Raw genomic sequence first — 14,680 nt, forward strand, 5'->3', positions numbered from 1 at the left:
TCAGCAGGAGAATCCTGGCCAAACACTTAGCCTGGCACATAATTGTTCTTGGCATCATTGCAGTTGCAGATGTTCAGTGAGTGTTGAGTGAATTTCAGTGCAGTGTCCACAGTAGAAGCGTTTACATCATTTATTCTTACATACTCCCAGAAAGTTCCCCAGTGCAACACATTCCTTTAATAGCTTCTACATCCTCTGGCTTCATTTTGTCCTCCAACCGTGACCTGAGCACTGCGTCTCAGATTCTACTCAATTAGGATTCATTGCTATGTGAGTCTAGTGGATGTTCAGGAAATCTCTCCCCTCCTAGCTATCTCGTTCTGGTCTGGTTTCCTCATCTTTTACTTGGAGACAAGAGCTGTTCACCTTGCCCTGATTAGGTGGAAACAAGACAGTAGAAGAGTTCCTGAACGTTTGGGATTTCCCCAGTGGGAAACAGGGAGAGAAAAGAACGCCTGATAGAATAAAACTGTAATTGCTGTTGTACAGTATTAGCTTCACATCCCATAGCAACAGATCTTATTATATTTTTTTCTTATTTAAACCATTTTCATGAAGGTTGTATTGTTAACTTGGTCCAGATGACTGATCAAAGCATAGTTTGTTATTGCCACCTTGATAAAATATTTTTAAAGGCAGTTTTAACACTCTGTGTTTATCACTACATATTGCCATTAGGCTATTGAGTCTATTACTAGTCAATCACGGATTTTCATTTTGTTTCAAGAGCTCCTTGGATAAACGCTTTAGAAGTGTCAAAAGAGTTGGAGAATCTGGCACCTTTTCGCAGATGGTATCCATCAGGTATTTTAGTTAATGGATAAAGTTTCAGTTTTCCGTATTTGACTTTTGGCACTAAAACAAGTTTTCTAAAGGCTCCTGCTCCCCAAAATGCTAGGAGATAGTAAGATGAAACCAGTAACACCTCAGAACCCATTATTCTTAGGTAAGTAATCAGGGAGATGGCAAGAGTATCTCACTGGGTCCAATTAGCTAAGGAAAGGGGTGTTTCTTGAAGAAGACTAATTCAAGTTGCCCAGCAGCTTCAAACCTATGCATGTACTATGCCTTCACCACTCCCAAGAACTACAACAAACAAAAACAAATAAACAGGAAAAACTGAACAATCACATCAAAATTTAAATTCTCAACTGGCTGGTGCATACTAGACTCACATCTTCCCTCTTATCTGTTCCACCTTAGCCTCTGCCCTCTCCATCCATTTTCACACTCATATGCTTCTTTGACACACGTTTACTTATAGCTAAGACATGAGACCCTGCACTAGATGGAGAGTGCAAGGGCAATCCACACATAGTGCTTCTCTCAAGAGATTTTCAACATAGTGGTGGAGAAAGCCAAGCAAACCTGCAGTTAGTTACCATTGGTTCAGGTAAGTGCTGCGATGGCAGAGACCCCGGGGGTGGCAACAGGATTCTGCAGAAAGTAGTGGAAGAGGTGGGCTTAGGGAAGTTGTCTCTGGAGGTGATGGCATTGAAGCTAAGACCACAGAACTAATGGGTATAATTCAGGTTTGAGTAGAGACTGAAGAGCAGGACCAAGACAGAGAACAGCATATCCCAAGGCTGGGACAAGGAGATCGGGAGGTGTGACTGTGGAAGTAACTAGCGTTCACCTAGCAAGAGATACCTAAGCCTGTCAGAGACTTAGGGTCTTTTTCTGAGTTTAGCAGGAGCCTCCCAAGAACTTGAATTCAGGCAGGAACAGAAATCTGATGTCACTCAGGCTATGGAATGTGTTCAATGGGAGGCGAGAGTGCAGCGGGAGAGCTGTTAGGAGGTGAAGGCCCCAGAGAAATAAGGTGGTGCCTGGAAGAAAGAGGAAGTAGAAAATGAAATCTGATTAGATTTGTCTCCACAGTTATGACATAATATAGTAAAAAGAGTATAACACAGTTAGCCAAAGGCAAAAGTGTCTGATCAGCAGTTTGGTAGACATTGCAAAGGAAATAAAAATGGGCCTCAGTGAATCGCTAAATGAGTCCCTGAGTTTCCACGTGCTGTGCTGTGGAAAGCAGTCCCTCTCCAACTCTGTCTTAGTTTTCCTGGGTTTCTAGTTTTGCCTGCCCAGCAGATTTGCTGCTTCAGGCTTTTTGGTGGGTACCTCAAGCATCTGAGGCTACAGGGCTGTGGACCATTATGTATGGGATGACCTGGTAAGTTTGCCTAGAGTTAATTGAACAAATAGTATCCCCATCCAATCCTTGTTACAAATTTCTGTAGTTTTTCTTTCACTGACTATTAGGGAGCATTACTTGTGACTTCCTATCCTTCCAGACCCTTCTTTATATGTAAACTGATATAATTGGGTGGGGATAAAGCTAGGAAGTGCAAATGTAAAAAAAAAAAAAAAAAAAAAAAATTTTAAAGAAATCCATTTTTATTTGACAATTAAAGGATCAGGATTGGTCAAACAGTTTTTATAGGAGAGAACACCAGCAACCAGCCTGTAAGAAATCGGTCACAGTTTAGGGGATATGTTACAAGCCAGATAAATAAAAACGGTCTAGAGTATCAGACCAAACTCTCATTTTTCATCTCTGTTTCACACTCTTCTCTTCCAGCCCAGACTAATCAAAAGAAGCCTCTTCCGCTCACAATTGCAATGTGTACATTTCCCCCAGATCTGGTATTCACATGAACAACGTGGTTTATTTGTATTTCAGCACCAAATTGGAAAGATGACATCATTCATTTACAGTCTTTATCCCATGACATGCCTACTCTCCAACACCTCATTTTAGCAGACACATTTAGGACTGCATATAGCATCTTGTTTAGCTTGTACATTCTTTTATGGGACACAGTTCAAAGGTAGGGAACTTTAGGCTTGTTGCTGGTAAGAAAATAATCCCATAAAATCACAGGAGCTTCCCCAAAGGATGAGGATATTACAATGTTTACAATAGCAGAATTATTATTTGTCCATTTAGGCTCCATCCTTCATTCTTGAGCGAATCCCTTCCTTCTGGCCCACGGCAGATCTCACAGCTTCCCTCAGGCTCTCTGAATTCTATTTAGAAGAAACAATTCCAGATGTATTAGTTCATGAGTTCAAAAGTACAGGTTCCTGACAGTACTGGAATGTTAGGTGTGAATGCCGAATTTCAGAATCTCATGTGCGATGGCAGGCTGGCTGAGGGGACTCTCAGACCTTAGCTTGCAGCAGCACCCCTGACCTGCTCTTTCTCACAAGGCATAACTTGCCCATTGGGTCTTCTGACACTTTAGGTGGGCAAGTGAAGGATGGAAACGCTCTCAGCTGCCAAAGGTTGCCTGGGATTTTTTAATTTAATTTTAAATGGATCTTTCTCTCTATTTTTATTGTTTTTATTCATATACCTTTTTTTTTTTAACATTCACTTTGGGGCCTTTCAAATATCGTACACATTTTTTTTTTTTAATGGAGTGAGTATATCATGAGACATCCTCTGGCAGATAGAATTGGGATGTGAGGTGTTTCCAAAACTTAACAGAACCAAAGCATTTTATGGGAAAGTTCTTTCTACCTGTTTAGCTGTGTGCCTTTTCTTCTAGCAGCAAGACAAGTTAAAAACATCTAGAGATTGAGAACTGAATGACCCAGAAAATCACCATGTCCTGTGTCGAGAAAGAGACTCTCAGGGCTGAAATCTACACCTTACTTTTCTATCTGCCAAATGAGGATAGTAATAATTGCTCCTGGGAAAGTATTGAGAATAAGTTAGATTGTATTTGAAAAATACTGTAAGAATGTAAAACGTTAGGTCCAGACTTTTCTTTATTGTCATTGTATTATTTATATTACATAATAAAACTCCAACTGGTTGGAGGCTCTGCCAACCCCTAAATTCTAGCTCTCTGAAAGTACTGATGGTTCATTGTCATCTTGAGCCTCCAGTGCGATTGTTATGGCAACTCGTGAAATGTCCTCAACTCCCCATGACCTTCCCTGCTAAAAACAAACATGTAGCTTGTCTCTAGGATGGAAACATCCCTCAAAATCATGGCCCCTTCATTCTTTCAGTCACTTATTACAGGAGGATGTATTGTATATCTACATCTGCTAGGCCCTATGTGAGATTCTGGGGAGAGGCAGATGAAAGAAATAGCTTCAAGGTCCACGGACACATGGACAGATAAATCTGTGGTTATAGAGCCATGGTACGCAGGAGGCACATGTCACCCAGCCTCAAGGATGGAGTCAGGAAAAGTCTCCTAGAGTAAATAGTTTGAGTTAGCCAGACACAGAAGTTAAAGGTGAAGAAAGGGGGCCAGGGAGGCATTGCAAGCAGAGGAAGAAACACATACAAAGGAGGAAAAACGTCTTACAGCAAACGACAGTAGTAACTATAGTAATTACAGCATTTGACTTTCATTGCCAGTTACTAGACTGACACTTGAAGTCCACCATATCATTTGTCCCTAGCAGCAACTACAAGGAAAGAGGCACTATTACTCCCATTTTAGAGCTGAAGAAATTAAGGTTTATAAACAGTTTGTCTCTTAAGGTCACATAACCAGCAAAGAGAGGGATCCAGGACTTGTATCCAGGCAGGTCTGTCCTCAAACCCACGTTTCCTGACTTTCTGTGCTGGATAATTGTATTTGCTTTTTTTCCTGTGGTCTTTAGACATTTTTCTAGATTCTGAGAGCCTGTCAGGTCAATTCCTCACTGGTCCATTTCTTGCCCTGCATGATAAGGCAGTATACTTCTATGGCCCTGGGGATTTAACCATGACTCTGAGTCACCTCATGTGATAGGCATCATGGATTGTAAATTAGAATGGTCAGTTCTTCTTACTTTGTGCTCAGTTCCCTCAAGGAACAAAGTCAGTTGGAATGTCCATAGAGAGCCATTTCCTAAGAAGTCATCATGGCAATAATCCATCTCCATCAGTATTTTTGCATTTGGCAGCCTTTGAGTAGATTTCTCTGTCTTGTCTTGTGAGACCATTGTTTACCTGTAGTTCGGTGTTTCCACCCAGCCCTTCACATCTTTCCATCCATGGCTTCCATCTCCAGCTTGCTCTAGAGTTTCGGTCTAGAATGTCAGTCATGATTGTTGGTACTCTGTGATTGCAAGCTCACCCTGGATCTCCATGATTGCTTGATAATGTAAGGCAAATCACCTTAGAGTATGTCCATTTTTTCCATTTTAAATCACAAGGAGGAAGTATATTAACATCTACAGATGTAACATAATAGCTTTAAGGATATGACAAAGCTTCTTTCATCAAAGTTAATGGCATGGTGCTTTCTTTATTAAGTTTCAACTTGACTAAGAGTGAACATTTCTGGATTAGGAACAAAGGGATCCCTATAGATACGATAATTATGCCCTGAATCTTTGGCTGATCTTCTAGCTCCTGATGGAATCTTCCTTGGTTTTTGTTCTGCACAGACCCAGAACAGAATGAAGTTGATGGCAGACAACTACGATGAGGACCATCACCATTACCACCACCACCACCATCACCACCACCATCGATCTCCTGGGAGGTCGCAACATTCCAACCACAGGCCCTCTCCGGACCAGGTCAGTTTCATCGCTGCTTACCTCCAAGACCCCTTTTACCCTTTGGATATTTTAAGATAAAATAAATAATCCTCAAGAAATAATAAACAGCATAAAGTGATATGTTCTTTGAACTGAAACTAATAGCTTTGGTATTTATTTCCATCAGTCAAGGAATCTAAATGTTTTTCTTTCTCCTTCCTCTTTAAGGTTTTGTCTTTTCTTGTTTATGTTATGCATTTTCTTTCCTCTCCGCCTTTCTTCTTTCACAGATACGTAGTCTATTGCTGGCTTGATATCTCATGGCGGGTTACTTTGGAATGTCTCTTTCAGAGTGTTAAGAGAAAGTACTTTGTTTCCATGAGCTTGGCAACCAGAGAAGCCTTGAGCTCTCTGAGCACTTTCCTAGAAAATTCTTTAGTGCTGCAAATTAATGGTGGGGTAAAACAACAAGGAGAGAAATCCGTTTTGCTGGCATTTTAGTCAGTGAAGTCAAGGAGTCTGGTTTATTTGATTTGGACCCTATCTCCTCCCCTGACTAAGTAAAGCACATGAAAAGATGGATTGACAGAAACAAAACCGTCTGTGGTTTTACAGCAATATTTACATTCACCTACCAAATGCAAAAACTATTTATCGTGTTTAGTATTAAAACTCTTGAAGGTGAATTTTATAGAAATTAGGAAATAAAATGCAGACTAGCAGGATGATATAGTCAAGATGAACACTATCTCTTACTTTATTGTACTAAGATTCCCACCTACCCCCGCCCCCATTTTTGGCGATCCTAGTGTAACTGATACATTTCCATAGATGTGAGCAACAGGTAGCAAAATAGAACCATCTGGACAAGTATGCACTCCTTTGGATATGGCAGGGTGAGGACTTGTCAGAATTACCTGTGTGAAGAGGCAGTGTAACTGTTTGCTGGGGGAGGAGGTACTTGTGACACTCTTAACATGTTTCAGGTAGCTCTGTTTCCTTTTCACTTCCTGATGCTAGCATCCCAGAGAAGTTTAGAGTCGAAGTTACCAAGATGTTGTACCTGGAGTAAAAGTCCTGGGGGAGCTGTTTATATAGAACACAGTGTCAGAGGTTCTCCTGGGAGCTGTGCAGCGAGGGAGCCGGCACCAGGACGCTCCTCAGCCCCTGAGCCTGACCTGACCTTTGTACCTGGAAGCGTTTGCCTTCAGAGACCCCAACATTGCTGAAGCTGTTCACAGAGAAAAATCTAGATTTCTGAAGCCAAGTACAGAGAGGCTATGATTTCATGTTTTTAGCTCTCAAAATATGACTCTTGATTTAGAGATCTGAAATGCAGAGAGAGGTGTTCATTTCATGTCATTATCTTGTATGTCTGTGTTTTGGTTTTGTTTATTCAATTCTCACCCTTCACCATCACCACCACCACCTCCCCCCCTTTGCCTGCCCCAGTAGACCTGGCATCCTGCTAACTAAATCAACTTGCTCTCATTCCTGGTCCCTGCCCTTTTCTCCTTGGCATTCTCCCAGGAAGGGTGAGTGCAAAGTTTTATTGGTGGGAGCCTGCAGTCCCCACTTTAGCCATTCATTCTGGGCCACACGTGCTATCCTGAGTTCCCCCACTCAAACCCCAAGAGAGAGCACCATAAGAGTAGAAAGAAGGATCTGGAGCCAAGTCAGGAGAGTTGGTCACTCAGGGATCTGCTGGGATAACAAACCATCTTATCTCATCACAGAGACACACATGCTCAGATGTTCTACTGGGAACGAGGCACCAGAGCAAATCTATCTGTCTTGTGAATGATATTTCTTACGAAAGCTATTCTTCTGCTACTTCACCAGAGAGCTATAATCACAAACTAGGGTGTCTTGACTGCTTGGTTAACTCTCGTGTTTGTCCACTGACACTAGAGGTTGTCACAGGGTGGTGTCCTGCCCAGAAGAGTTGGCATTCCTTGAAGAGTGTCTGGCTAAGGCATGTTGTTGAGACCTTTGCCACATGTTTCTCACTGCTACTGTTGGGAAGATGGTGATGGTCTTTCACTTTCATATCTAACATGTCGGTGAACACTCTAAGCAACCCATGGACATAGAGGCAGTTCACTTCATCCCTTCTCCAGATGAGAAATCCAGGGCCCAGGAAGGGGGTAAACAGGCTGGAATCTTGTTCTGAGTTCCTAACCTAATTCCATGGCAGCCACTATGTGGGATTTGGGGAAGAGCATGATGGGCAGAACCCCTGTCTTCGAGGCATTTGCTGTCTAGTCCTAGAACAAGAATTCAGGTCATCTGATGTCTTGGTCAATTCTTTTCTCGTTCATGTCAATCAGAACAAGACAGATAAAAGGTAGCTCCAACTTAATTAGGAGTCCATACCTTAGAAACTTCCTCTGTAGTAGGACTCACTGTGAAAGTAAAATACCCTAGACTAGAAGGATATTTTTGTGGTTTTAAATGGAAGTCATCAAGTCAGTAAAGGCTCCTTTGCTAGGCTCCTTCAATTAGAGAAGGAGAGGTTAAGCAAGGAACCATGTTGTGAGAGTAGATTAGCACTAGTGCTAGAGATGGCTATGTCTCCTGAGCTGGATGCCCTTTTTGACTGGGCATCCCAGGTCTAGTGAAATGTACTAGAAGATTTGAGATTTGGTAATCAACAACTAATATAACTGTATATGTACTGTTATAAATCTAAGCCCAAAGTAAAATAGTTATCAATAGATAATAGTTATCTTTCCCAATTGATTAGAAACCCTACACTTAATTGTGTAAACCACATAGACTAATACAGACAGGGTACATATGATTATGTTTCTTCTTAGGAGAAAAATGACAGCCATATGACAGCATGAGAGTCCCAATAATAGGGTGATATGGATGAGAGTTTACTAAATGTTCATAATGTACTCATGTTAGCTGGCCTGACTTAAAGAGGAAAGGTCTCTTCCAGGGATTCCTGATTCCCTTTCCATGAATCTTCCAGCCCTAGCCTTCCTGTGGCCCTAAAGGTTTGACCAACAGTGACTTTTGGAAGAAGGGCTACAAAATGTTGACATTGCCTCTTGAGCTTTATTAAGATATCAGAACACATGAAAATGGAGAAATATGAAAAATCAGTTGCTTTCCTACTTTTCCAGAAAAACTCATTTTTCCTTAGGTAATTCAATTTAGTTATTGCCAGGTACTTACAGAATTATATTCTTTTTCCATTTCTTCCATGTTCCTTTCTCTTTCACTATTATTTTTCTTGCTCCTTAAGAGAAGCTGAATCCAAGTATTATAAGTCTAGACTAGCATTTCCCAAAGTAACTTTTAGAACATTAGTCCCATGAGGAAAGTCTTGAAACAAAGATTCTCTGGGCAAAGAATTTTGTGAAAGTACTGCATATTATAACTCTATCTTTGAGCGTCCTGGGGCAATTAGCAGATCAAAGGATCTAAAAAGTCATATAAGAAAGCAAGCTCTCCAATTTAACTTAATCCAGTATTTCCCAGACTTCTTTGATTGTAGATTTCTTTTTCCTTTTCTGTAACATCTGTGCTCTGAGAAATACTGTTCTCAGAGTATCAGGTGAAAAGAGAGACTACCCATTTTAAAACATGACTGATTCAGTTTCCAGCAGTGTTTTTTTTATCAGAAGGTGGAATTTTCAGGCAACTTCATGCTTTGCACAACAGAAAACGGAAGTGCCTCTTCCATTCATTTCCTGGATTACCTTCTTAAAGGCTGTAATATCTGAGAATGAGTGATCCCACCAAGAACCCAGTAGATCTAAACTAAGGAAGTCATTAAGGTTGAGGACCCAGGATATCAAGAACAGTCATAAATACACAGCCCTCCAGGGATTACAAGTGAGTGTGATGAAAGGGTGGCAGGATTTGGAGAAGATGTAAGAGAAGTCAGTGCCTTGTGGTAGTCCAACAATGTAGCTCCCTACCGGAGAGAGAAGCATTTAATAGCTGATAGGCCATGACCCCCAGGATGGCCACAGCCATTGAATATGTCCAAGTAGAATATCCAGACAAATCCCAATAATGACTTAGGAAATCCCTCAAAGCAAGAAGTGGCCATGGAGACACATTCGAGACTTTTTTTGTGGTTACCAAGATTAATTTCACAAAGCCAAGTAGAAATTCAGCTTTTCCTAAATGTTCCCTGTTCCTGTTGTCATCAGTCTCATCTGTCATTTTCTTTAAATAGCATCCTTCCCTGCCTTAAAACCTATCAATGATATCAAGTCCTTCTACTATCCTTTTTCTAGGCATCGTACAATTTTTACTGCCCTAGGAAAAGTCATATTTTATTAAGCTCATTACAGTGGCTCCCAGATATAGACTACCCTGGTCAGTAAGAAAAGCACAGCATCAGCATGCCCTCCACACTCCAGCCAACTTAAAATGCCAGGCGCCATGCAGGCTACCCTTTTTGCATTTAGGACTCACATTTCTGTTCCTGGGTCTTAGGTTGGGTGCTGGGTCTTCAGGGCCTTGATCTCACTGCTCGTTTGTGCAAAATGTACTTCTATTTGCCAAAGTACTTGCCACCCTGATTCTAGTTTGGAGGGGCCTGAATGGCAACGAACCTAAACAATTCAGGACTGAAAACCCCAGAATAGGTGGCCACTTTTGAAAGCCCAAGAGAAAACTCTCCTTTCCTCTTCCTCTTTCATTGAATGAAAATACTTGCTCATAGGTGTTGGAGAGCTCGAGGGATTTTGACCACTTTTAAGACTTTCTGATCATATTTAAATTTTATATTTTACTTCCAGAAAACCTACTTCTAAACGAGGGCTATGAGTTTAGGAGCATAGAGACATGATACTTACAAGATCAATTACAGAAAAATTTGGTTGAATTTCCCATTTTATATTTGGTTATTTGTTGCATGTTCACATGCGTCTGGCCCTTACTAGGTACTCTGTATATGTCTGTCGAATGAACTGCTCCCATAGTTGCTTCAGGAAATAGGAAGGGCAGATGGAAGTATCCCCATTGTATAAACAGAGAAACTCAGGTTGTTAATGATCCAGAGTCACAAAACTGAAAATCAGCAGGCCCCAGATGAAACCCTAAGTCTCTGAGTACTGTACCTTGGTGGCAAACCTGTTTGGATACAACTATGCAACCCTATGTGTTTATGATTGCACAACTATGATGGATTCACTTATTCTTGAGTGCAATTGTGTTTTTTCCCTTTCCCACTGAATTGTAGTAAATTTTGTCCTATTTTGTTTATTTTCCAAAATTGAATTAAAATGTCATCTTGGCCGGGTATGGTGGCTCACACCTGTAATCCCAACACTTTGGGAAGCTGAGGCTGGTGGATCACTTAAGTTCAGGAGTTTAAGACCAGCCTGGCAAAAATGCTGAAACCCCATCTCTACTAAAAATATAAACATTAGCCCAGTGTGGTGGTGCACACCTGCAATCCCAGCTACTTGGGAGGCTGAGGCAGGAGAATTGCTCCAATCTGGGAGGTGGAGGTTGCAGTGAGCTGAGATTGCACCATTGCACTCCAACCTCAGCAACAAGAGTGAAACTTCATCTCAAAAAAGAGAAAAAAGAAAGAAAATACGTCATCTCAAACGTTCTCTATCCATTTGCCCCGGCTTTCATTGTCTTTATTTTCATTCTTCTGTTTTATGACTTTATTCCTTCCATTTCCCCCCATTTACCTGTTCCCCTTTACTCTTCTCTATTCCTGCTATTCCTGTGCCAACTGCAAACTCTCCTACTTTCATGGAATCACCAGAATGAGATCCTCAAGTGGTGGAGAGACTGTCCCGAAGAGGAAGGGAAACTGCTGTGGATCACAGAGGGTTCTTGGCAGTGGATTGCCAGGACTCACATTCCCTTGCTCAATCTCCCCTGAGCCTCTGAACATGCAAGGATCTGGAACAAACCATGCCCCCAGAGCAAAACAGAGGATGCTTTATTCTGCTAAGGGCTGCTGTCAGATCAGCCAGGGTGCTAGGGGTACCTTCAGATAGTGACTTTTCTGTGGTAGAAGCTAGGTTTTCCCTTTTGCGTTCTGAACATTAAGGTGCCCATTCTATGGATCTAGTTCTAGGAAATTGATTGCCCTAATCCTAAATATTACCCATCTACTTGGTGATTTCCAGAATCTGTCTGTGGATATAAATAGTAATCTTTGGTCCTTTCTCTGCTGCTCCTGATGACTGTGTGGTTCCAGCATGTGTTGGCTCTCTGCCAAGGTATATGTTTGTACCATTGGACATATTTCAGAGCATTGAATGTTCACTTCCATTTTCTGCTAAAAATTCCCATAGAATTCTGCTTAGGATACATGTAATTTTGCCATAAGCCATCAACTTTCTTGGGTACTAAAGAATCCATGCCTAGATTTGGCCTTCTCTTCAAACTGGTAGTCACAGAACTGATATGTAGATTGTATTTTAAGATACTATAAAATGATCTCAGTGACCCAACTCACAACGGTTGATAGAAATCTGCTTTTCCTTTCTGCACATGGATTCTGGATTCTGGATTCTTGCATATAGGCAGATGCTTAGAGTACTGAACCTATATTCTGCTTCAGAGAGGCTGAAGCACTCACTATCTTGGTTTTGAGATTTCTGGTCCCTGAACATGTCCCTTCTCCCCTCTTCCTACAGGCAAGAGAGCCATAAGGTAGAGTTGGCTCAGAAAAGAAAAGCACACCTTCTTACCTCCGTCCATTATGCACACACCTGAGCCTTGGGCACTGCTCTCAGGTAGAATTAGTCAGCATCCTATAGAGCTTTCCCAAATGAGGGGAATTTCCAGCCATCCCTGCAATTAGGCCCTCATCGCTGTTGTGGCTGGAGGCAGGTGACATCTCCAGGCCCATGTGTTTCCTGCCCCTAGATATTTTTTTTATAAAACCCACCTGCTTTTCTCTCCCTTCTGCATTTTGTGTTAGTTCACAAGAATTTGGTGGGGTCTCACGGTCCATCAGGAGAATGAAGCAGTCACAGCAGCCCCACCTGGGGTGTGCCAGCTTGAGGCCATGGGATCCCCTACTCCCACTGAGCCCCTCTCTGTGAATGCAGGACGAGCTTTCTTGATTGATGCTCTGCTTCCCTTGCACTTTCCACTGGCAAATTAATCGAAGCACAGCCCTTTGAATTCTAAGAGACAGGCAAGGGGGTCCAACTTGCTGTTGCCCCCAGAAGATGGATTCTGTATATAGAGTTGTTATTCCTAGCTTTTGCTTAGGGAAGAATAAAAAGAATTTATTTTATGTTTGAGGTTAAATGAATGTGAGATAAATGTATACATAGCATCCTGTGTGTATATATGTATGTATCGCTCTATGTCAGATGAACGGAGGACTTTTCCACATATGGAAGAATTTCACAAGATCATGTTTAACTAGAAATTTCCCTCCCTAACTTCCTCTGAGTGCATGTTTGAATATACGTTACATATACATATATATGTGTGTGTGAACATACATATATCTTCATGTTTCCTCCACTGAAGAAAAATTAACACCGTATATCAGGGCTTACTAAAGTATAGTTACGGAACATCCAGAAAACCAGAAATTTTCAGACCCCCAAGATAGTAACCTGGCAAGAAAAGTTACGTGTTTTAGGCTTTTAATATCAGTTTTCCAACCAAGCTATTATGGCCAAAGCTTACCCAGATAAGAGTCAGTAGATTTTTTTTTTTTTTTTTTTTTTTTTTGCATTGCAAATCTAATTTCATGGCCCACTTCTTGGAAGAAGCCTTAAGTTTTGGTTTCACGTAGGGATGAAGCCTTCAAATTCAACAACCCATGAAGAAACCTCTTATTGGTGCTGATGTGTATTGCATGGGAGAAGGGTTCAGAGATTTCCACCATCGGCACTCCTGGGCCAGTCCTCTCAGAACTGCAGCCAAGGATATCCTGGCATGCATTTTTAAATAGCTCTTGTGAGCCACTCGCCTCTTGCCCAGTAATTCCTTTCTCACAAGTAGATTGGAGGATACTGTGTTTAAAACTCAGCAGGCTAAGAAATAGAAAGATATCACAGATGTCTCTTTTTTCTTTACTCCCCAGAGACTACTAAAAACCTCCCAAAACTACTCAAAAGTGAGCCAGACGGCATATGTGATTTCCCACCACTGGGAAATAAAAGTGGCAGTTTATTTGTTTGCTTGTTTTTAAGAGCAGAAGCTGTAGAGTAGCCCTGCCGTGGCTCTCTGTGAGGCCACAGGTAAAGAAGGAAATGGGGACAAATGTCTGAACTGTTGTCGTGGGAGGTATTTAACTGCCTCCTTCCTCTACCAGCAGTTACATGCTCACCCAACCATTAAGAGCCACAGGAGAGGAAGGGAGGCGGGGTTATGCAGCAGTTGGGAAGCTGGCTTTGCAGATGAGCAGGTTATTGTCAGAGCCCTTTAATTTGGGCGTGATGTTAATTCCCTGCATGTAAGTACATGAGGGCACGATTTAGTAAGCCCTGCCAGGTAGGGTCTTCATGTATGGGAAAAATGCAGATCTGCCTAATGCATCAGGATCCTCCGGTTAGAAAAGGATTTTTTCTTAAAGGAGGTTTGAGCCTATTGAAGATTTCGTTCAGTCGTCCTCTATTTGGGGTAAAGTGTTTTTTTCTTTTTTTTTTTTTCTTTCTTTTTTTTTTTTAATAGATTTGTGTAGGTTTTACACCTTGTTTGCAGTATTATGGTTACATTAAGAGATTTGTTGCCGTATCTTTTGAGTCACCAGGGGTTTTCAGATACAGCCTGTGCTCCCCAGCTTACAGATGCAATGCATCTTGGCAACATTGGAGAGTTGATTTCTTTTCAACTTGCTGCTTTAATCCAGTCGCATTTGTCTAAGAGGCAGCACTTCAGCTCCCCCATTGAGAGGGGGCGGCCAACCTTGAAATGTCAGGAAGCAGGGAAATCCATTTTATATTGCTAAACACCATTGCCTCTCTTTTTTTCTGTAACTGATGTAATAGGGATCATGTTTGACTTACAACACTCCAGGCACTTGCAGCACTCCAAAGATAAGGGAACAGCAGAGGAAAGAGAGGAGGAAACACCCTTTAAACATACCTTGCACACACTCACAAAGTCTGCTCTTTTTAGGAAACCACCTTACAGACCAATAGCATTTTTAAAAAATCCAATTTGGGCATCCATCTATTAATGATCTTAATAAAGTCTAGTTTTGAACAGCCCAGAGATG

General features: G+C 41.5%; 1 protein-coding gene across 11 annotated transcripts in view; it reads left to right on the forward strand.

The window, feature by feature from the left end:
* Window positions 1-14,680, forward strand: part of ERC2 (ELKS/RAB6-interacting/CAST family member 2) — a 970,127-nt gene that overhangs the window by 767,156 nt on the left and 188,291 nt on the right. For all 11 annotated transcript variants that reach the window (XM_074403633.1, XM_074403639.1, XM_074403634.1 and 8 more), the window contains one exon: window positions 5,404-5,538. In XM_074403633.1, coding sequence (XP_074259734.1) covers window positions 5,404-5,538 — 135 coding nt within the window. The remainder of the gene's footprint in view (window positions 1-5,403; window positions 5,539-14,680) is intronic.

The sequence above is a fragment of the Saimiri boliviensis genome, chromosome 8, assembly GCF_048565385.1.
Source record: "Saimiri boliviensis isolate mSaiBol1 chromosome 8, mSaiBol1.pri, whole genome shotgun sequence".
In the NCBI taxonomy this organism is placed as follows: domain Eukaryota; kingdom Metazoa; phylum Chordata; class Mammalia; order Primates; family Cebidae; genus Saimiri; species Saimiri boliviensis.